Source organism: Tursiops truncatus, chromosome 21, assembly GCF_011762595.2.
Source record: "Tursiops truncatus isolate mTurTru1 chromosome 21, mTurTru1.mat.Y, whole genome shotgun sequence".
Lineage (NCBI taxonomy): Eukaryota > Metazoa > Chordata > Mammalia > Artiodactyla > Delphinidae > Tursiops > Tursiops truncatus.
This window is the reverse complement of record NC_047054.1, coordinates 14,146,149-14,170,305: the sequence shown is the minus strand read 5'-3', so window position 1 is coordinate 14,170,305 and position 24,157 is coordinate 14,146,149. Positions and strand designations below refer to the sequence as shown.

At 40.1% G+C, this 24,157-nt stretch overlaps 1 protein-coding gene across 2 annotated transcripts; it reads right to left on the bottom strand.

Moving 5' to 3' along the window:
- Positions 1-6,432: 6,432 nt before the first annotated feature.
- Positions 6,433-23,869, bottom strand: CYP4V2 (cytochrome P450 family 4 subfamily V member 2). 2 transcript variants are annotated; one of them, XM_073798717.1, is made up of 11 exons: positions 23,364-23,869; positions 18,678-18,790; positions 18,205-18,290; positions 17,217-17,407; positions 16,735-16,804; positions 15,140-15,194; positions 12,990-13,175; positions 9,834-9,936; positions 8,893-9,027; positions 8,620-8,799; positions 6,433-7,398 (listed from the first exon to the last, which is right to left on the bottom strand). In XM_073798717.1, the coding sequence occupies exons 1-11, from the start codon at positions 23,575-23,577 to the stop codon at positions 7,226-7,228; spliced, it is 1,506 nt and encodes a 501-aa protein (XP_073654818.1). In that variant the 5' UTR covers positions 23,578-23,869; the 3' UTR covers positions 6,433-7,225. The 2 variants fall into 2 exon arrangements, with proteins under 2 accessions (XP_073654818.1, XP_019777196.2); XM_019921637.3 differs by having other exon boundaries at positions 15,140-15,266; positions 23,364-23,865.
- Positions 23,870-24,157: the final 288 nt, after the last annotated feature.

Here is a 24,157-nt window from a genome sequence, read left to right as displayed (position 1 = left end):
CTAAATCCCCTTTGTTTTCTAACTAGTCTTCAAAAATGCAATACATCTTTCTGACAAGTAAATTAGATTTTTAGGGAGTTAGTTCTTAAATAAATATTTAATGCATGTTACTGCAATGCAGAACAGTGTTTATTAAAAATGTAGGATAATGTTGCCAATAAAATAGTTTCTGGCTGTAGTGAAGTAGCATATTTCAAATATTCATGCTGTACCACCATTTAAATTCAGGGTATCAACTGGTACACCAGCAAACAACAAAAGGGAATCCTCTGGCTTGTGCAATGTTAAAGAATTTAAATTGGAGATTTCATCTGCTACTGGCCTCATCAGGAAAAAAAGGTGACTGGGAGAAAAACTACCCTCTCTCTGAATCACAGCAGAAACCCTCAGAGGTTGTTTCCCTAAAAGGTGCAATTACCAATTTTAACCTATTTAAATATACTTCTGTGTTTCTTTTGAATTTTTCTTACAGTGAAACGTATGTTCTCATAATACATTAAAACTAAAAATTTCTTTGTAGATTCAGAAGAACCAAATCAGAATGAAGTTGGAAAGAGGCAGTGGTAGGCAGAATTCTGAAATGTCTCCCAAGATTTCCCACTCAGATCCCAGGGACTGAAGAAGCTGGGGTACCCTGTCTGTCCATGATTACACTATGTTACAGGACAAAAGCAATTCTGCAGATGTAATTAAGGTTACTAAACAGTCAACTTTGAGCTAATCAAAATGGGGCTTATCTGGGTGTGCCTAATCTCAGCACATGACCCCTTTAAAAACAGAGTTTCCTTCTGCTGTTAGTATAAAAGAAGTCCTAGAGACTCAAAGTTTGAGAGCGACTGGGCAGGAGGGAGGCTCTCCATTGCTTCCTCTAGAACCACATGTTTACAGCGGGTGTGGTTTGGGGAAGCAAAAGGATGAGGAGAACAGAAGGTGGGGATATCCCACGATAACTCCAAAAATAAAGAAGGTGCTGTTCCTAGCAAAAGGGGGTCAAAGTTAAATGTTTCTATCAGCATCTCATTAGATGCTGGAAATAAATGCATTTGATCCAGATACCTTCCAGGGTAAAAACTGACCCTTCTGTGCCCAGTATTTCTTTGTGAGAAAGGTCTGTTGGTTCAAAGCTGACATTCTTTGGTTGTCTATGACAAGGACTAGAACATCAATTCAACAGTCCACCACCTGGAGAGATTTCTAAGCTGTAAATCCCTGCGACCCAATGATGCTTATGGTTTTTGCTGACTCCCAGGTAGCCCTAAGAGATTTTACTTTTTGCTATCAGCTAAGCAAAACGTTCTGGTATTTCTGCTTCTCCTCTAGTTTATTCTTCAGAGTATGGGAAACTCTAAATCAGTCTGTGATAACAGTGTGAGGATCATTTTGTTAGAAAGCCTGAGTGACACTAATGACATCAACTCAAAAGTGCTTTTACTTTAAATACATTATGAATCAGTCATCCACTAACTTATCCTTTAAAATCATTCATATTTCAAACTGACATCAATGCTTAGAATAAAATGTAGCCCCCATGTTCAAAATTTATTTTTCTTGAGATACCTCTTTTGAGTAGAAGTAAGACAGGTAATGGGGATATAAATGGATATTTGATCATCCTTTAATTAAAAAAAATCAGCATCTGCATTTCCATACTACAGAAGATGATATAATTTCTCATTTCCAACTCTGACACGGTTTTGGAGAATTTCCAGTTAAAATATGAGTAACAGATTATTCTGGGGCTAAATGAAGATTTTAGTCCAAAAGGTAACATGTAGCAATATTTTACTTTACATTGAATTTCACATTTAATGTAGGGTCACTTCAAACAAACAAACAAACACAAAGGTTTAAACATAAGTACATAAAGTTGATAAATAAGACTGATTTCCACAAATAAAACTCCAATTATCCAAGGTCATCTGGGAACAAGATTTTCTACGTATATCCACTTTCTAGATAAGAAGGTTAACCATAGGATGGGACTCTTTTCTACTTGCATCACATATGTTCCTAACTTTTCCGACCAGCTTAGGGGCTGGGTGGTCTACACTGGCGTCTTTTGGATATTAAAGTGGGCTGCAGCCTATGGTGTTTCCCAGGTGGCTTTGCTTTTGTAAGCTTTTTATTTGATATCCATTGAAGAATACATCTTCCATCCTCTTAATTTGTCATTTCTATCAGCTATGGCCTTGGAAAAACTGAAAAAACAATTTTATTAAAATTACTTATTAAATGAAGTTTTAAAAAGTCACTGAGTGAGGGACTAGAGACATTGTCCATGGCATTAAAATTCAGGGAGTGGGCGTCAGTTATCAGCTTGACAGGTATGTTCTGGAGGATTGAATCTACTGAAAGTCCAATACTAAGTGAGACATGACTGGGTTACCTAATATAGATGAATGGCTTCTCTTTTCCTTTAACCATGAAAGAATTCTAGAAGAAATATGCCAAAATCAGAGGCAGAACATCTGTGTTCTAATGACATATCGAGACATGAGTTCCATAAAGCAAGAGCATATTGTAGAAGTGTCATCATAATGGGAGTGGAGAGATTTAATGACCTCTGTTGCCAACCTTATCACCCACTAGTGGCCTAAATTTGGGAAGAAACGTACATTTCCACTAAATTCATTCCCTTCTAATAAAAGGGAGTGTAGTCATCCCTGGGTATCCGCAAGTGATTGGTTCCAGGACCTCCTGCAGACACCAATCCATGGATGCTTAAGTCCCTTATATAAAACGGTGTAGTATTTGCATATGGATACACACATCCAACTGTATACTTTATTTTTTTTCTTAATTTTGTAAATATGTATTTATATTTAGGTACAGGACAACACTAGAAATAGATATACCGAGATATTACTACTATCTCCATAGGGTGATTTTATGGGTGATTTCTATTTTTTCATCTCTAATTTCCAAATAAATCTTACATAATGAACATATTTTCTTTTTATTAGGAGATAATATTTTCTTAAAGAAATAAGAAAACAACGGAGGATTTCACATCAGAATAAACTGAAAATACAGGGTCCTTAGAATCAGAGCTGTATTTGTCAATATCCTTTTTTTGTTTGTTTTTGAATGAGTTTACTCTTTTTTGAATTTTATTTTATTTTATTATACAGCAGGTTCTCATTAGTTATCCATTTTATACACATCAGTGTATACATGTTAATCCCAATTCATCACACCACCCCCACCGCCACCCACCACTTTCCCCCCTTGGTGTCCATACGTTTGTTCTCTACATCTGTGTCTCAATTTCTGCCCTGCAAACTGGTTCATCTGTACCATTTTTCTAGGTTCCACATACATGTGTTAATATACGATATTTGTTTTTCTCTCACTAACTTCACTCTGTATGATAGTCTCTAGATCCACCCACATCACTACAAATGACTGAATTTCATTCCTTTTTATGGCTGAGTAATATCCCATTGTATATATGTGCCACATCTTCTTTATCCATTCATCTGTCGGTGGGCATTTAGGTTGCTTCCATGACCTGGCTATTGTAAATAGTGCTGCAATGAACATTGGGGTGCATGTGTCTTTTTGAATTATGGTTTTCTCTGGGTATATGCCCAGTAGTGGGATTGCTGGGTCATATGGTAATTCTATTTTTAGTTTTTTAAGGAACCTCCATATTGTTCTCCATAGTGGCTGTATCAATTTACATTCCCACCAGCAGTGCAAGAGTGTTCCCTTTTCTCCACACCCTCCCTCTCCAGCATTTGTTGTTTGTAGATTTTCTGATGATGCCCATTCTAACTGGTGTGAGGTGATACCTCATTGTAGTTTTGATTTGCATTTCTCTAGTGATTAGTGCTGTTGAGCAGCTTTTCATGTGCTTCTTGGCCATCTGTATGTCCTCTTTGGAGAAATGTCTATTTAGGTCTTCTGCCCATTTTTGGATTGGGTTGTTAGTTTTTTCAATATTGAGCTGCATGAGGTGTCTATCTATTCTGGAGATTAATCCATTGTTCGTTAATTCATTTGCAAGTATTTTCTTCCATTCTGAGGGTTGTCTTTTCGTCTTGTTTATAGTTTCCTTTGCTGTGCAAAAGCTTTTGTTTCATTAGGTCCCATCTGGTTTTTTTTGTTTGTTTTTAATAAATTTAATTAATTTATTTTTGGCTGCGTTGGGTCTTTGTTGCTGTGTGTGGGCTTTCTCTAGTTGCAGCGAGCGGGGCTTACTCTTCATTGTGGTGTACGGGCTTCTCATTACAGTGGCTTCTCTTGTTGAGGAGCATGGGCTCTAGGTGCACAGGCTTCAGTAGTTATGGCATGCGGGCTCGGTAGTTGTGGCATGTGGGCTTAGTTGCTCCACGGCATGTGGGGTCTTCCCAGACCAGGGCTCGAACCTGTGTTCCCTGCATTGGCAGGTGGATTCTTAACCACTGTGCCACCAGGGAAACCCCCTACTTGTTTATTTTTGGTTTTATTTCTATTACTCTAGGAGGTGGGTCAAAAAAGATTTTGCTGTGATTTATGTCAGAGAGTGTTCTCCTATGTTTTCCTCTAGGAGTTTTATAGTGTCCGGTCTTACATTTAGGTCTTTAATCCATTTTGAGTTTATTTTGGTGTATGGTGTTAGGGAGCATTCTAATTTCATTCTTTTAGATGTAGCTGTCCAGTTTTCCCAGCAACACTTATTGAAGAGAATGTCTTTTCTCCATTGTATGTCATTTTAAATATATCAGGCCACTCCCTTCTGGCTTGTAGGGTTTCTGCTGAGAAATCAGCTGTTAACCTTACGGGAGTTCCCTTCTATTTTATTTGTCATTTTTTCTCTTGTTGCTTTCAATCATTTTTCTTTGTCTTTAATTCTTGTCAGTTTGATTACTATGTGTCTCACCATATTTCTCCTTGAGTTTATCCTTCCTGGGACTCTCTGTGCTTCCTGGACTTGGATGGTTATCTCTTGGGTGGTTATAGTTTTTGACTATAGTCTCTTCAAATATTTTCTTGGGTCCTTTCTCTCCCTCTTCTCCTTCTGGGACCCCTATAATGCAAATGTTGGTGCATTTAATGTTGTCCCAGAGATCTCTTAGGCTGTCTTCATTTCTTTTCAGTCTTTTTTCTTTATTCTGTTCCATGGCAGTGAATTCCACCATTCTGTCTTCCAGGTCACTTCTCTGTTCTTCTGCCTCAGTTATTCTGCTATTGATTCCTTGTAGTGTATTTTTCATTTCGGTTATTATATTGTTCATCTGTTTGTTTGTTCCTTAATTCTTCTAGGTGTTTGTTAAATATTTCTTGCATCTTCTGGATCTTTGCCTCCATTCTTTTTCCGAGGTCCTGGATCATCTTCACTATCATTATTCTGAATTATTTTTCTGGAAGGTTCCCTGTCTCCACTTCATTTAATTGTTTTTCTGGGGTTTTATCTTGTTCCTTCATCTCGTACATAGCCCTCTGCCTTTTCATTTTGTCTGTCTTTCTGTGAATGTGGTTTTTGTTCCACAGGCTGCAGGATTGTAGTTCTTCTTGCTTCTGTTGTCTGCCCTCTGGTGGATAAGACTATCTAAGAGGCTTGTGCAAGCTTCCTGGTGGGAGGGACTGGTGGTGGGTAGAGCTGGGTGCTGCTCTGGTGGGCAGAGCTCAGTAAAACTTTAATCTGTTGGGTGGGGCTGAGTTCTCTCCCTGTTGTTTGTTTGGCCTGAGGTGACCCAGCACTCGAGCCTGCAGGCCCTTTGGTGGGGCTAATGGTGGACTCTGGGGGGCTCATGCCAAGGAGTACTTCCCAGAACTTCTGCTGCCAGTGTCCTTGTCCCTTGGTGAGCCACAGCCACCCCCCACCTCTGCAGGAGACCCTCCAACACTAGCAGGTAGATCTGGTTCAGTCTCCTATGGGGTCACTGCTCCTTCCCCTGGGTCCTAATGTGCACACTACTTTGTGTGTGCCCTCCAAGAGTGGAGTCTCTGTTTCCCCCACTCCTGTTGAAGTCCTGCAATCAAATCCCACTAGCCTTCAAGGTCTGATTATCTGGGAATTCCTCCCCCCGTTGCTGTACCCCCAGATTGGGAAGCCTGGTGCAGGTCTCAGAACCTTCACTGCAGTGGGTGGACTTCTGTGGTATAATTGTTCTCCAGTTTGTGAGTCACCCACCCAGCGGTTATGGGATTTGATTTTATTGTGATTGTGCCCCTCCTACCCTCTCACTGGGGCTTCTCCTTTGTCTTTGCATGTGGGGTATCTTTTTTGGTGAGTTCCAGCGTCTTCTGTCAATGACCGTTCAGCAATTAGTTGTGATTCCGGTGCTCTCGCAAGAGGGAGTGAGCGCACATCCTTCTACTCCACCATCTTGAACCTCCAACTGTATACTTTAAATCATCTCTAGATTACTTATAATACTTAATACAATGTAAATGCTATGTAAATAGCTTTGCTTTTTGGAACTTTCTGGAATTTTTTTTCAAATATTTTCGATCAGCCATTTGTTAAATCCATGGATTCAGAATTCATGGATAGGGAGAGCCCCCGGCATAACTTGATAAACTCTAAGGTCCTTCGAGCTCCAAAAGCCATAAATCAACTCCCTGAATCACTGTGAGGGACGGGAGATTACCAAGAGGAATCTTTTCCAATAATGCATGATATAAAAAGGTAATTGTGATGCTCTGAGGAATGAAAGGAAGGGTATAAGTACACCGTCCAAAGGGAAATAGGAACAGAACCTCTGAGTCAATTTATGAGTGATTTGCTGTAGATGATTAAATCTGAAAAGTATCATAATGGTTATTCTTCTCATAATTGATGCCACTGATATAATTCTTGAAACTTAAGCTCCTTATGTCTAAGTACTTAATTACTCACCCTTTTCAAACAAATGTGTATATATACATGCATGTATATGTTCCTGAGTCTACAAGAATACCTTAAAAATATTCTGGAACTTCAATTAAATTATATCCTTTGGGTCCATTGATTGAAATTGGATTGGCCTGTGGATCCCTCTGCTGAGAAGCTTTTATGTGTTTATTTGGGTACAGTCATCAGTTTACTTTTGGGATCAAGACCAGAGGTCAGAGCTATGATGGTGATGGAGATATGAAAACTCACGCTTTGGTAGACTTGACCCCAAGGTAAATGGGGACAAGAAAAAAATTAGGTTTAGGGATTAAGAATATTGAGTTCATGATCTACAAATTGTAAATGCAAAGCTTCCTTTAAAGAAAGACCTTTTTGTGGTAAGAGAGCAGCCCAGTAGTATAGTTAGGATTCATTTGTGTTTCTCCTCTTCAACTTGATCCAGATGCCGTTACTTGGACGAAGAATCAGTTCTCCTGCCAGACCAAGTTCTTCTCTTTTTTGGGTGGATTCTACCCAAAAATGCCTCAGGATGCAGGAAAGAATGGTCTTTTCTTCCATCATGGCAAACTTTTGACCTTCAAATTAATGTAAATAGCAACACTTTAACGATAGATGTATCTCAAATGTGAGAAATCACAAGTCCAATTAGAGGAAGCAAGCAATTTTATATTTTCGCAGTGGGCCCTGGGAGAATCAGAATCACTTGGGATGCTTGTAAAACATGAAGATTCTTGAGTGCCCTTCCTGTTCCCACCCAGTGCATCTGAACAGCTGAAGTGGGCCAGGTATTTGTATTTTAGCAAAACTGAGATGAATCCTGGGCTCGTTTAAGCACGAGAATCACCACTCTCGACTGATTTCTTATTTGGGCCTTTAACTTAAATTTAATTTACTCGAGAGGTACTAAATAAGCATCAGATTCATCCATTTAAATCTGGCCTTAATTTACAAATGTCTGCATTTACATAAACGATAAAATGCTAGAGATTCTGAAGCTGAAAGTGTTTATAATGCATGGTGACGTGCATTCTCTTTGCTTAAGCACTTCATCTGGCCTTGTGGTAAGCATTTTGTGTTTTGGTTTTGCAAAATGCAGTTCTTAAAATCAACAAACACAGAAATTAAGCTAAATATAACTGATTGTTATAAATAGGTTTTGTACCATATGAAGTGTGTTCTATTTTAATCTAAAAGCTACAACATTTTCAAACTCTACCATGAAACTATTTATGCTTTATGTTATGGGCTAAATTGTGTCCCCCCAAATTCATAGGTTGAAGTCCTAAACCTCAGTATCTCAGAATATGACTTTGGAGATGGGAACTTTAAAGAAGTAATTAAATTAAAATGGTCAAAAATAAAATAATCAGATGGGTGGACCCTAATCCAATCTGACTGGCAGTCCCTATAAAAAGAAGAGATTAGGACACAGACACACACAGAGGAAAGACCATGTGGGGAGACAGGGAGAAGTAGATCACTTACAAGCTAAGCAGGTATTTATTACCAATCCTGCTGATACCTTGATCTTGGACTTCTAGCTTCAGATTTGGGAGAAAATAAATTCCTGTGTTTAAGCCACCCAGTGTGGTACCATGTTATGGCTGCCCTAGCAAACTAATACACTTTATGACAGTCATATTTTAAAACAGTAATGTATAGTAAAGTGGAGGGAAGAGGAAGCCAGTTTTTTAAAAAGACACTTGCCTGTGGGCTGCTACATCTCAAGAAATTTTTGTGTGAAACCCCCTACTCTGCAGGCCTGAAAGGTCAAACAAGTTCTGATGGATACAAACCTATACAGTTTCGGGGTCCAGCAGAGAAGGGCACATATGCGTATGAATGACGTCCTTTCGAATTCTCGGGAAAGAACCGTTCTGGCTTGAACTCCTCAGGATTGGGGAAGTACCTTGGATCTCTGTGCAGTGCATAGGGCATGATGATTACTTGAGAGCCTTTCACGATTTTGTAACCCGCTGTCAAGAAGTAGTCAATAGGCCATGAGTATGGAGCAAGACAGACATTAAAATAATCCACTCTCCCTCCTATTCAAATTATAGAATTCTTACCAACTTCACAGTCTTCATTAAGATTACGGGCAAAGAAAGGAACAGAAGGAAAAAGGCGAAGGCTCTCTTTAACAACACATTCCAGATATTTAAGTTTCTTCAGGTCATCTAAGGTAGGAGGACGATCAGATCTCCCTGGTTGTAAGTAAATACATGAGATAACAAGGAAAGGATTATTTGAGCTTGGAGGATGGGACATTGAAGAATACATGCATCAAAACATGTTAAATACCTACAGCTAAAGTAGAGTTTCTAGTATTACCCATAATCAAAATAAAATGAGATATGCTCAGTAAAAGAAACGAGACACCAACGGTCACATGTTGTGGGATTCCATTTATAGGAAGTATTCAGAACAGGTAGTAAATCCACAGAGACAGACAGTAACTTAGCAGTTGCCAGGGGCTGGGGGAAGAGAGGAGAGTGGCTGATTAATGGGACAGAGTTTCCTTTTGGGGTGCTGGGACTCCAGTGACATCACTGCTGGCATCAGCCTAGGACAGCTTACCTGCGGACTGCTGGTTGTGTCATAGAAAAGTTTGTCCTACCGGCTTAATGCATCTTTTCTCTCATTCGTGGCCAGACGCAATGCTGTATGAAACAGTTTTCCTTGACCCCATGACTCAATGCTTTATGTAGATATGTCTGCTTCATCTATTAAGCAGTGAGATGCTTGAGGACAGTAACATTTATCTGTGCATCCCCAGCATCTAGCCCAGTGCAGTCACATGCCATGCAATTAGCAAATGCCTGTGTTCTGTAAGTGATGAATAAGGCTTTGCTAAGAAGACTGGGACTGGAAGGGATCCCATAGGGGAGCCTTCCTGCTTATTGCTGTATCTTTAGAACAGGTCCTGCTGTTTATGCTTCATGAGCAGGAACGGCACTTGCTTCCATGGACATGGTACCCACAGTGTAACCAGTGAAGGGACAAAACATACCAAACACTTCCTCCAGTTCGTTGTCCACTTTTTCCTGGACTTCTGGATATGAACCCAATAGATATAAGGACAAGTTTATTGCAACTGCGGTCGTATCGTGACCCTACAAATGTAAGGAAAAAATAACTTAGTGGAGTAGTATTGCGAAGATCAGAAGAGAGAACTCTATTTGGAATTGTCTCTGGATTTGACAGCTGCACTGCGATTCCAAACAGAATAAATTAATTCGGTACAGTATTTCACCTTGGTGAGAAACAAACAAATAAAACAATCCCTTCAAAGGGAAGGTTCATGCTTAGATAGATACTTCAACACTCTAAGGTCCTTCGAGCTCCAAAAGCCATCAATCAACTCCCTGAATCACTGTGAGGGACGGGAGATTACCAAGAGGAATCTTTTCCAGTAATACATGATATAAAAAGGTAATTGTGATGCTCTGAGGAATGAAAGGAAGGCTGTAAGTACACCGTCCAAAGGGAAATAGGAAGAGAACCTCTGAGTCAACTTATAAATGATCTGCTGTAGATGATTAAATCTGAAAAGTATCATAATGGTTATTCTTCTCATAATTGAGAAGAATTATGCATGTGTGGTGAGAAGTGGCTAGGCTGTGCTAATAAGGGGGCCTTCCAGGGGAACTAGGTGCTCTTGACTGTTTTTAAGGGGAAAAAGCCTGACTTTTATGAGCCAGTTTACCAGATCTGTACTCCTCCACCTTCTAGCATTTGTAAGGTAGGCTTTACCTGTCAGCCCTGGACACCAGGGTGTCTGTGTGTGGTTCTGAGTAACATCCTGCATGTCAGGAAGTTGATAAATAGCCTCCCGTAATACTTGCTGAGCTTCAGGCAAAATACTAAGTACTTTGCAGAAACTAATTCAATTATCCTTCAGAAAAACTCTGTGAAATACCTGATACAGGTATTTACATTTTAGAGATTAAGAACAGACGAAGAATTTTTTTTACGTGAGTTCTGCAGGAAAAAAAAAGTTTGGAAAATCAATAATAATATTATAACCCTATGAATAAGACTTTTAGGGGAACTAAACCAAAAACAAATTGTTTCCTCTATGGAAGTTCTTACTTTTCCATTTTCCCCATGCAACACAAGTGATGGTTATAATTTTTCTTTCTCTGGGCAGAAATCTCCAAAGCACTTGCTTCATAAAACAGCTTCGAAGTTGAATTGTTTGAGGTTTATTCTGCAATTTTATAAAATACATATTTTCCGAGTCTCTGATATTGGTGCCATTGCCTCTTCTCAGGCTTGCTGTTCCTTCACAGAGACTACCCTGAGCTGCGGACCAGATCTGGCCCATTTCACTCAGTTGTTTACCAGAGTCACAGGAGGAAGTGCTCTTGCTAAAGAATTCTTAATAACTTCGCTTGAATTTATAGGCGGAAGCCTGATCCCAATGTGTAAGAGATGTCGGCTGAACTTCCTGCTTCCACGCGTCTGCTACCCGAGGAAAGCAGGATTAAGCAAAGCACAAAGCACACAGTTTATAGAAGCAGGCTGGTGGGACAGGGCAGGGGCAGGAACCTTAGTATCCAGTGGCCAGCACCTGGGGCCGGAAAGGTGTGGTCGTAATAACCTGCAACCTCTCTATGGAGGAGGTCACCATATTATAATCATACGAGGTGTGTCTCCTATTTGATGCAAAGAAGAAAAAACTTAGAATTTCAAACAGTGTTAGAGCTGGAAGAAACGGATCATTATTCTGGTTGTTTTCATGAAAGTGAGAGGTTTTTGGTAGGAGAAGGATGTGTGTGTGCACGTGTGCGTGAGAGTGTATGTATGTGGGCGTGTGTGTGTGCGTGTGTATGCAGGGCGGAGATGTGAGATGGTCTCTCCACTTTAACTTCAAATGATAATAGCCAATATCCACCACACCCTCCCCATGTGCCGGGCAAGATTCTTCGTGCGCTTTAAAAAATCATTCATCTAATCCTTATAATGATCCTGCGAGGCCCGTGCTATAACAGTGAGGACACCAAAGCCCAGAGAGGCTCCATGAGTTACCCGAGGTCCCACCTCTAGTACAGGTTAGAGGTGGGATTTGGCCCCAGAGACCCCAGCTTAACACTGCTCCACTTTTTAGCTAATTTAGATGTCCATTTTCTGCATAAAACTTCTTTTCAATGAAGCGCTCTGCTTAAAAAAGAAGTTTAAAACCACTGATCTAATCCATCTCTCTATTTTATACACAGGGAAGCTGTGACAGAAATCTGAGATGATTGGCACCATCTCATAAGGCTAGTCAGCATGGAGCCAGAATGAGAACTCGGGTCTAGGGACCCTTGACACAGCTTGCTTTCCTATACTGTGCCCCCGGGAGAGTGTGCGATCTGGCAGTATACCCAGAGGCACACTGTACCCATAGGTACACTGTACCCAGAGGCACACTGTACCCAGAGGCACACTGTACCCAGGTGCCTGCAAGCAGGGCTGCTCACACCGTCCATGGCTGGCATGTACTGAGCCATCCAAAGCCACCCATGCCCTTCACTTTCCTCCACTTCCAGGATATTACCACAGGGAGCTTTTTAAAACCATTTCTTCATCTTTATTTGGCAATCCACACACTGAGAGATTCACTCTTTGTAATATTTAATAATGCTAGAATTACCTTTTGTAAAAACTGCATCTTTCTTTTCATTATTTGAAGGTCAGAAATCCCTTTAGAATCACAATCTAGTTAAATTCTCTGTCGGAGGGCTCTTGCTATCTTCTCTAGTTTGGGCAGCTCAAAGCAAGAGCTAAGCACTCATTTGCTGGAACTTCAAAAAGGAGGTAGAGAAAAGACAGACTTGTGGGTTTCAGAAATTTTTAAAAAGCATGAAGCAATATAGGGAAAGCAATTTCTGACTTCTTTTCTACTTGGAAAAATCCAGTGGGTTTTAGGTTTTCCTGAGAAAACAATGTGTCTAGCGCTATACTCACCACGAGTCAAAGGCTTTTTCTGAAGAAGAAAGCTGATCTGGTACTTAATCAGTTCTTACATTTTGTATTTCTAATTATAATGTAGCGACTCATCCTCAGTTATATGAAGCTACTTTAAAACTTGAATAAACTTTTAAAAATGATGCTAAAGATTCTAGAAAATAACTGCAATTTGTTTAATGATACCCGAAAATAATGGGACGAGATAAAATACCTCAAACATAAAGGTGTCAACTTCTTCTCGAATCTCTTCGTAACTCAGCTTGTTCCCTTGGTCATCAGTCACATTTAAAAGCAAGTCGAGAAAACCCCTGTGTTTATTATTGCGTGGAGGAGAGTCCTTGTCATTACTTCTACCTTGTTCATGTCTCTTCATTTCATTGGCCCGTTCGGTGATGACCTGTATGAGTTAAACAATCATATGCTCTTGTTTGGAATTTGATGTAGCCTCATATTATATTTTCTTATGAAAATATACTAGCTTCTTTCATGGATTTTTTTTCCATGAAACCTTTCCTGTTCTAACTCAACAATAACTTAGGCTCTCGTGGAAAATATAGTAAAGCTTCCTGTTAACATTTTAGGGCATTATTTGATAAGACTTTTAAAAACAAATTTAATGTCAGACAAATTCAGAATATTCAAGGGCTATTTCTGCCATCTTTCTAACACGGGAATAGAGTTAGTAGTCCCCTAGGTGGTGCCCTAGAGATTTGGATGAGCTAATGAGAAAAAGTTTAGGTGATGGAGAGAATGCAATCATTATATAATAGACTAATAATGGATTGCTCTCATTACAGCTTGCATCGGGGACAAGAAACAGCAGGTTGAGCAGTCAGTTCAGCCTGTGTGCTCACTGTTCCTGCTGCCTAGATTTCTCTTTCTTCAGGTGCCAGTGTGGCTGACTCCCTCCCTCCTTTTAAGGTCTTGACCCCTTCTCACAGCATCAGAAAGACCTTCCCGGATCACTGCTAACCTGGTCCCTAGCACTCACTATCTTCCTAGCCTTACTTTATTTTTTTTCCATTTCACTTACCACCTGACATTATAGTATACTTGCTATATAATATAATGCATGAATGTACCATCCATGTGGCAGCAAATTTGTCTTTGTTCATTGATATAATTCCAACCCTTAGAACACTGTCTGGCATTTTAAGGATGTTCCTTAGATCTTTGCTGAATGAATAAAAGAATTAAAGCCCATAAACTTAATTTGGCTATACATTTCAACTTTCTTCTCCTATCAGGCAATTGACCAAACCTACTACTAAGTGATTTGAATGAATAGATCCTAAGTGCTTTGAGGACAAAACACCGTATCTCCTTTCATTCTTGGGGGAACCCCCTAGGGCCTGGCACTCCGTATGCAACTTTCAATATTTATTAAATAAATAATATTGTCCATCCAATTTGGAATTCATTAATTATTGATATTGATAGTAATGCATGTAATTTGAGGAAAAATGTGGTCATTCTCCTACTGCCCAGTAATGGAGATAACTCTGTCCTCCACTGTGGCCACCTCAATCCAACACCTCATTCATCCAACGTTTCCTGACTGGGAACCACATAATCTGTTGGTGACAGGCTGTACCTCACTGTAAGGAAGAAATGCCAATATAGTTTAAACCGAAACTGACAGCAAAGAGAGAATATATTTAAGTTGGTACTTCTATCAGTACATTTAAATCATAATTTGGTGTATATTTTCAATTAAATATTGCTTTGTCAAAAGCACATGTTTAACACAAGACTGACATCTTATATCTGAAACAATACCACTATCTCCTTGTTATTTTTTAATTGGAAGTAAAATAGTGACATCTACTTAATTTTAATCTTTTCCAAGTTGAGATACTGCTATAAATGCCCTTTGCCTTTGAAAGCTACTGCCTAATCCAAACATTTTCCCTAAGACTCTCATGACATGGATCCCCTCCTCTTTATTCATTCAACATAGCACCCTGGTTGTTAATAAATATTTATAGTTCATATCACATTTTGTAATTTTTTTAATAGACAACCTGCTCTACTAGAGTAACCTCTTTCAGGGGACATACATATCTTATTACTATGTTTTTAACACTTGGTACAGTGTTTGGCACCTAACAGGTGTTTAATTAATATTTGGTGAGTACATAATAAAAATGTAATCACACTGTCTCCTTCTTTCCATTATTATTCAACTTTTATTTTATGAGACACAGGCTCCAGGGTATGTTAACACAGGATAAAAATCTTGGACGTATAAAAGATCTAGAAATGGAGAGTGGTGATGGTTTCAGAACACTGGGAGTGCAGTTAATGGTAAATTTTATGTTGTGTATACTTTATCACAATTTAAAAAAATCAAGGGCTTACATTTTTGGTAAAATTATGTAGGATTTTTAGGCTCCTTTTGTGTTCCCATCCATCTCTAAATATAAAGAACAAAAGGTCAAGCCAGAGCCAGGGCATCTTCATTCTTTGATGTATTGAATCACTCATCCTATAAATAGGATAAAAACACATCAGCTGATACACTGAAAATGAGCACCTAATTGATGCCCGCTCTCAATGAGGGTAATATGTAGGGATGATAATGATTCGTCTTAGAGGCTACTAAGATCCAGGCTTTACACTCAACAATGAAGGCATGGGGTATTACACATCCAGTGAAACTTAAACATTTAATGGGTCCTTTAGAGGAATGAAGAATCTGTTATAAAACATCCTTACTAAATGGTCATCTGATCTCTGCTTCTTTTTCTCCAGGGAGAGTTCTTGACCACCCCAGGCTGCCTGTGGCTCTTGTAGCACAAGCTGATATGAAATCTGCCTCTCTATAGTGTCCACTCATTTGCTTTCTCACTCCTCCGTAGTGCCAGTAAACTATGGGTTGCCCTCTTCCACAGAAAAGTGCTCGTTAAATGCCCATCCGTCACATAGCTGTCACGAGCACCACCCTCATTATTCCCAGTGAGAAGCAGAAAGACCTCTACACGATCTTCCTCCTTCATGACCAGCTTAGATGTCAATTCCTCAGAGAAGACCTTTCCTGACCACGCAATCTGTAAAACACATCCCTGTTTTCCTCTCTCATATCAACTTGATCTTTTCTTTCTAAGCAATTATTATAATTTATAAGTTTATATTCATTTGCTTCAATGCCTGTCTCTCCTGCTGTTCTGTTTCATGTGCCCATATAAAACTAGTCAGTACCTTGTGCAGTGAATGGCAGATTATAGATGCTCAACAAGTAGTTGTTAAGATGAAGTGAAATGAGCCGTGGACTTAAAGATAGGATACATTGAATCAAATCCTGGCCCTGCCTCTTAATAGCTGAATAATCACAAGCAATTTTAAAAGTAAAGTTGATTATTTCAATTAAAAAATAATACATACTCAGTGCAGAAAATATAGGAAAGGAGAATGAATCACAACAAAACCAAAACACAATAAGAGAGAGCACACACACAATAATAACCGCAGCTAACATTTTGGTATAGTATCTCCTAGCTTTTTCTATGAATAATTTTTTTATACCTAGTGGTTATCAAACTACCAAAAAATTTATGTCTGTCTTTTATCACTTAGCATCATAATGTAATCTCTCGATATATTATAAAATAGTCATTTAAAATTACTGCATAATCTGGATGTGCCATAAGCATTCCTGTACTGTTGAAAGACATGCTTAAATGGTTAGGTTAACTGTTAGTATAATGTTTCACTTTGAAACGATGAAAAGGCTACAGTACAGACAGAAATTATTAGCAAGAATTTTTTAAAGCCCTGATCAATAACAATTTTATTTTATTTTATTTTTTTGGGCCACACCACGCAGCTTGCGGGACCTTAGTTCCCTGGCCAGGGATAGAACCTGGGCCCTCAACAGTGAAAGCGCAGAGTCCTAACCACTGGACTGCCAGGGAATTCCCGATAACAATTTTAGAAATAATTAGGACTTCATTTACCTATAAACTGCTTGAACATACTCGGAATCATCGTTGCTTTGAGCACCAATGTTCTTCCCCATAGCTGTTTCTGTAAAATATAGTGAGAAGCAACCATTCAATTAATGCACATATCTTGGCTACATTTTCCAGTGGCGGACACTTGAAAAAAGACATTATGTCCTGTTCTGTCCATATATATTGTAGAATTGTTCTTTTCCCACTTCTCTTACTCCCAGTTCCTGCTTCTCTTACTGCTTCTCTTACTCCCAGTTCCTGCCCTTCCTTCCCTCGAACCTTCTGGTCATGTTGGCTCAGTGACCATTTGTCCGAAGTCCTGTGAATGGCTGCTGCTTCTCAGGTGGCTAATTTAGCAATAGGACCTTCCAGAAGAACCCAATGTCCTTTCTCCCCTGCCCCGCCCCGCCCTATGGACTGTTATTTTCTATTTGTGCCATTTTATCATTACATCCTAACTTTAAAAATAAATCAGTGAGACTTACCACAGATTATATCTAAGGCACAAAGAGTGATGTAAAGAAAGCAGTTAAATGCTTCTTGGTCAACATGTTTTTCAAGCTTATTAACCAATATATTTGCTTGTTCATTCATGACATCTAAGAAATCTTCCAGAATTGTAAAATGGAAAGTGGGTGTTAACATTTTTCTCCTAGAGCGCCACCTGTTTCCAGTACTAGAAATAAAATACATGGTTACAAAGAAAAAAGAAGCAACACCTGAAACAAATAAAATATAAATATAGTCATCATCAAGTTCTCTTGAAACAGCTTAATCTACGGATTCTCAAATGCTTTGGTCAGAATGACAAAGACTCATGTATAGTTACAGAATGAATATTTTGAATACTGTTCTATATTACTAATGTTTAGAAGAGTATTCATTAAAAATGGAAACATTTAAGAATTGTTCTAAATTTCTAAGCTCTGAGTTCCTAAAAATTAGAATTTTTCTTCCCTCTATCAACATCTTAGTCCTCAGATGATCCACTGCTCCATGATTTTCTTTCATCTCTACTATCTTTGAATTCTCCAAAGTCCCCACCAGGGTCCTGCCTTTCTCTTGCTAGGCCCTTTCTCAGAGGATGGAGTCCTGTTTCTGGGTGCCAACTCAAAAAGTGAGGCTACTGTGTTCGATACACTTCTCTGAGGGTGACTGCCTTTTTCATTATATTTTCAAGATTTCCCTTCTGCAAACTATCCTTAGCTTTACTCCATTTATATATCAGTACCTCCTCATTTTTCTTGGAACACTAGTGATTATCATTATTGAATATAGTGGCTGGAGATTACCATACACCCTATCTATCAAAGGCCCATTGTTAGCTGGACCTTTCCTTCCAGCTTCTCCCATAATTCCCAATACCTCAATCTTGCTATTGGAAGAATACCTTGTGTCAGTTCCTGAAATAACAAATTACCCATAGAAATAACTGTTTCTACAAGACAGCTTTACAAATTTCCACTGAGGTACCTTGTAAGAAGTCCTAGGCCAAGCCACGGTTCTAGGAACTTGTACATATAGGATTTGTCAATGTGCTTTGAACTAGTTAAAATTACCTTTAAAAGAGAAAAAAAAATTGAGGGATATAGACATCAAAACAATTTCAGTTATAAGAACACCTGGCTAGAACACAACTAATTTTTAAAGCAAGATTTCATAATTGTTATTTCTCTGTGATTCATTTTCATTCTTGTGCCTCAAAGAAATGTAATTAGAGTTTTGAACGTATAATTGTCATTCAGTATTGAGGACTAAATGGAGTTGAAAGGAAGGAAAATGTCCAAGATGATTCCTGGTTCCTCCCACAAACTAGGAACCAAGCAGAGTCATTTCTTGAGGGGAGAGGGGAGAGGCAGGTGAATCCGGAGGATGACCACATCTAATTAGATTCCCACACCATCAGACAGACAGTGGAATATTGATCACATCTGCCACATACTCACCTCCACATTTTCTGCGTTATAAAGGAACACCAGAGGTACGGGCCCGAGCCAGAGTTTCACCAGTGGCAGGTGTCGGTATTCTTCAGTGTACTGAATCATCTGCTGAAAAAAATCTGGGAGAAAATATTTAATCTTAAATTTAATCAAGACAAGAATTTTGTCTAATAAGGATACAGCACAGGGAACTCTACTTAGTACTCTGCAATGGCCTATATGGGAAAAGAATCTAAAAAAGAGTAGGTATATGTATATGTATAACTTATCCACTTTGCTGTACACATGAAATTAGCACAACATTGTAAATCAACTATACTCCAATAAAAAGTTTTTAAAAGACAAAAATTTTGTAATAAGTTCCTTATTGTGTCTTTTGGTTCCTTGGGGTTTTTGTTTTTGTTTTACTTTGGACAAGTCACTTAATCCAAGACAAGTCACTTAATATCTCCCAGAGAGATATTTGTTGTTGTTGTTTTAGATTCCACACAGAAGTGAGATCACAAAATACTTGCCTTGCTTTGTCTGACTTATTTCATTGAGCATTATGCCCTCAAGGTTCATCCACGTTTTCACAAATGGCAATATTTCCTTCTTTTTTATGACTGAATAATATTCCTCTGTGTGTGTGTGTGTGTGTGTGTGTGTGTGTGTGTACCACATTTTCTTTATCCATTCGTCCAGTGATGGACACTTAGGTTGCTTCCATGTCTTTGCTACTGTAAATAATACTGTAGTGTACATGGCGTGCATATATCTTTTCAAGTTAATGTTTTCATTTTCTTCGTATATATACCTGGAAGTGAAACTGAGGGATCATACGGTAGTTCAGTTTTTAATGTTTTAATGTTTTGAGGAATCCCCATACTGTTTTCCACAGTGGCTGCAGCAATTTACATTTTCACCAACAGTGCTCAAGAGTTCCCTTCTCTCTTGCCAAAATGTGTTACTTCTTGTCTTTTTGATTATAGCCATTCTAAAAAGTGTGGGGTGAAGTCCTATTGTGGTTTTTATTTGCATTTCCCTGACGGGTAGTGATGTTGAGCACATTTTCATGTATCTGTTGGTCATCTGTATGCCTTCTTTGGGAAAATGTCTATTCAGACCCTCTGCCCATTTTTAAATGAGATTGTTCAGGGTTTTTTGCTGTTGACTTGTATGAGTTCTTTATATATTTTGGATATTAACCCCTTATTAGATATATGATTTGCAAATCATATATCCCATTTTGTAGGTTTCCTTTTCATTTTCTTAATGGTTTTATTTGCTGTGCAGAAGCTTTTTAATTTGATGTAGTCTCAATTGTTTATTTTTGCTTTTGTTGCCTTTGCTTTTGGTGTCAAATCCAAAAAATCAAGGAGCTTACCACTTATGTTTTCTTCTATGAGGTATACGGCTTCAGGTCTTACACTTAAGTCTTTAATCAATTTTGAGTTATTATCATGCATGGTGTAAGATAGTGGTCCAGTTTTATTCTTTTGCAAGTGTCTGTCTAGTTTTCCCAACACCATTTATTGAGAGTCTGTCCTTTCCCCATTATGTGTTCTTGGATTCTTTGTGCTAAATTAATTGACCACCATCTGTTTATTTCTGGGTTTCTATTCTGTTCCATTGATCTATGTGTCTGCATTTATGCCAGTACCATACTGTTTTGATTACCATGGCTTTGTAATATATCTTGAAATCAGGAAGTGTGATGCCTTCAGTTTTGTTCTTCTTTCTCAAAATTGCTTTAGCTATTTGAGGTCATTTGTATTCCATACAAAATTTGGTACTATTCTATTTCTGTGGCAAATGTCATTGAGAGCTTGATAGGGATTGCATTGAATCTGAGAATTGCTCTGGATAGTATGGAAATTTTAACAATATTAATTCTTCCAATCCATGAACATGGAATATCTTTCCATTTATTTGTGTCTTATTCAATTTATTTCAGCAGTGTCTCATAGTTTTCAGTGTACACCTTTTTTACTTCCTTAGTTAAATTTATTCCTAGGTATTTTATTCTTTTTGATGCAATTGTAAATGGGATTGTTTTCTTAATTTCTCTTATAGTTCATTATTAGTGTATAGAAACACAACTGATTTTTATATATTGATTTTGTATCCTGCAACTTTACTGAAGTAGTTTATTAGCTCTAATAATTTTTTTTTGCTGGAATCTTTAGGGTTTTCTACAATTTCATGTTATCTGCAAAGAGTAACAGTTTTACTTCTTCCTTTCCAATTTTGTGGAGGGGAAGGCTAGTTGGGAGGCATATGGGTATCCAGGGCTTCTCCTGGGCAATGGGAATGCCTGATTGACAACAGTGGGATTCATCCCAAACTCACTGTGAGGCTACTAATATGATGCTTGAGATTTTGACAGGGTTTTTTTTTTTTTTAACGTGGGAATTTGGGCAAGGGGAAAAACTGCTATGGCATAAAAAACAGAACCATTAAGCTCTTCAGCTCTTTTTCCATGTCAAAAAATGTGCTCGTGCTCAGTCCATCCCTGGTCCTCTTCCATCCTTAAGCTTCACCCACCCCTGAGCTTCAGGGCAAGTTGTTCAAAGCTGGAGAAGGGCTAAGGCTGGGGATGTCCACTGCAAATAAAATTAAATCAATAGTCTTGATTTTTTTAAGTGTTCGCACGCCAAACCTAATAATAATCTTAAAATAATTAACATTCATTATGTCATATTTACTTGTTATGGCAGGTTATTGTATGTCAGATCTAGTGCTCAGGGTTTCAGGTGTATTATGTCTTTTGTGCCTCACCACAGTTATATGGGGAGGGACGCTGTTATTACTGTCATTAAACAATTGAGGAAGTTGTGCACAGTTAAGCAACTTGCCCAATATATCACCGAGCTGGTAAATGGTGGAATCTGGCTTTGTACCCAAGGCAGTCAGACCCCAGAATGCACCACCTTAACCATATTACCGCACTTCTTCAAAATGTCTTCTGGTCAAGACAGTTGGTAACATTGCCATGAAAAGAGCTGGGTCAGGTCAACAGTATCAAAATATCTGGCTTCGTGCTAATATACTGCCTGCCTTGGTCTGGTCTGACAGAGGAGACAGGGAAGTCTGAATTTGTGGTTTGAAGATATCAGGTCCAATAGCAGGTGGCAGCTGAGGAAGACGGGTGCTGACATAGATGCAAAAGCAAGAGATTAGAGTTCAAAGGGCTCATGGGAAAGCAACTGCAATACTCCAGGTGGAATTACTGAGGGCAGAATTTGGACAGTAGCCACAAAATGAAAGGCACAGCCTCCTGTATAAGAGACAAAGGTGCTGAGAACAGGGAATATTTCTCAGAATATTCTGATATCCCCAATTTTGCTGAGCTCAATGCTGGGCACAAAGCAGGGCTTCAATAAATGGTTGATTGACAACTTTAACTAACTTAGTCTAACCAAGTTCTAGACAGTGATCTAGATACCACATGCATTAAATTTCATCCTTAAAATTACTCTGTAATACATTTACAAGTAAATGGTAAACAAACAAACAAAACCCCTCTAACTTAGAGAGTTTCAAACAACTTCCCCAAATCCGTCAACTTGGTTGCAAAGCTGGAAATGGAGCAAAAGTTTACCTGTTGCCAAAATCCAGTACTTGTATGACGGATCAAAAAGTCCCTTTATAAAAGACAATACACTGTCATTCTCTTCACTCAGAAAGTAATTCCAAAGAGAATTATGTTAAATATTCCAGTCAACTCACAGTTTGTTTTGAAACAGGTCTTATTCAATAGAGATTTCAATTCTTAGAAAAATTCCCAAAAAGAATATGATGAGACTCCTCTAGTGTATTGTTTCTTTTGTGGGGAGGGGAGGGTTCATATTTCTACATAATTATTTTTTAATACTATAAAGCCTTAGGATCGAAGGGGAGGTTAGCTCTGCTTTAAGTATTATCCAAGATGATTTTACAAATGTGGTTTTCATATAAATAAATGTGAGAGGGGGAGAGAGAGGGAGAGAGAGAGAGAGGGGGAGCGAGAGAGAGAGAGAGAGAGAGAGAGAGAGAGAGAGAGAGAGAGAGAGAGAGAGGGAAAGAGAGAGGGAGGGAGAGAGGGAAAGAGAGAGGGAGGGAGAGAGAGAGAGGGAGAGAGAGAGGGAGAGAGAGAGAGGAAGAGAGGGGAGAGAGAGAGAGGGGAGGGGGGGAGAGAGAGGGAGAGAGAGAGAGGGGAGGGGGGGAGAGAGAGGGAGAGAGAGAGAGGGAGGGAGAGAGAGAGAGAGGGAGGGAGAGAGAGGGAGAGGAAGAGAGAGAGAGAGAGAGAGAGAGAGAGAGAGAGGGAGATTTCTAAGTTCTAAGGATTTGCCTTGTTCAGGGAAGTTTCTGCCTTTAAGGCTTTAACAGCCAAGACAGAAGCAAAGATTGCAGTGCTCTGAGGTAGGAGCAGGTAGGAGGTGGGAAGAGAAGAAGCAAAAATTCAGGACAAAAGCTCAGAGATGCTGCAACCTACGCTGTACACAAAGAAAAAGTTAGTTGGGAACGGAGGGCACTAGCAATTTTGCCAGGTGACATAGGGAAACTGGATAGAACTGGAACTCCATCCTCCAGCGGGTGACAAATCCTCTCTCCCAGCGTCAGCACCTCAAGCCCTGGTGTCCAGGCTGTAAGAAGGCCGGCGGCGCGGCGCAGGTCGGGAGCCCCCATCCCTGGGACGGGGACTTGGCCGGCCTGGGCGCGGTCCCTTACCTCTCGCGTCCGGCTTTAACATCAGCGCGTGTCCCAGGAAGGGGTAGGCGCCCTCCAAGGTTGGGACCGCACGCATCTGCTGCCATGTCCACGCGTAGCTCGCCACCATCCGCAGGAGGTGTAGGGTGAGGATGGCGCCCGCCAGGGAGACCGCGCACAACCCGCCCCAGAGCAGCAACCTCTGCCCGAAGCTCAGCAGCCACAGCGCCAGCATCGCGCCTGCGGGCCGCTCTGCAGCTGGACTGAGGCTGCGGGGACCGCAGGGCGGGATGCTCGGGGCGGTGGGCGCGGTGCAGCCCCGGGAGGTCAAGGGCGCCGGCCCCGGGCGGAGTTTCCTGGCCTCTGGAAAGTCGGGCGGCGCCCACAGGGTGCGGGGCGCTCCGGGAGCAGAAGGGGGCGTCGCCGGCCCCGCTCACTTCCCCGTCCGGCCGGAGGTGGGCACAGGCCTGGCCGCCCTGAAGCGGGGGCAGCCCTGCTTCTCGCGACAAGGTTGGAGTCTCCGAGGCTCCTCGATCAGGCACCGCGGGGGCCCAAGCCGATGTAACCGGCCTCTTTGTTTGCTTCGAGCAGAAAACGAAAGTCCGGGAAACGAGCACTGTGGGCTGCGCTGATGTAAATGGTGGCACGTTAGTGGGTGGAGCGGGGAGGATGCTGAAGGTGAAATGGAAGGCAGCTTAGTGACGGAGAGGCGCTCCAGGGCCAGAGGGGGCTGAGCTTTGGCTTATAGGCCCCCCTCTGCTGGGGTCGGGACGACTCAGGCTAGAGTGCGCAGGATATTTTTAAATGGAAATAAA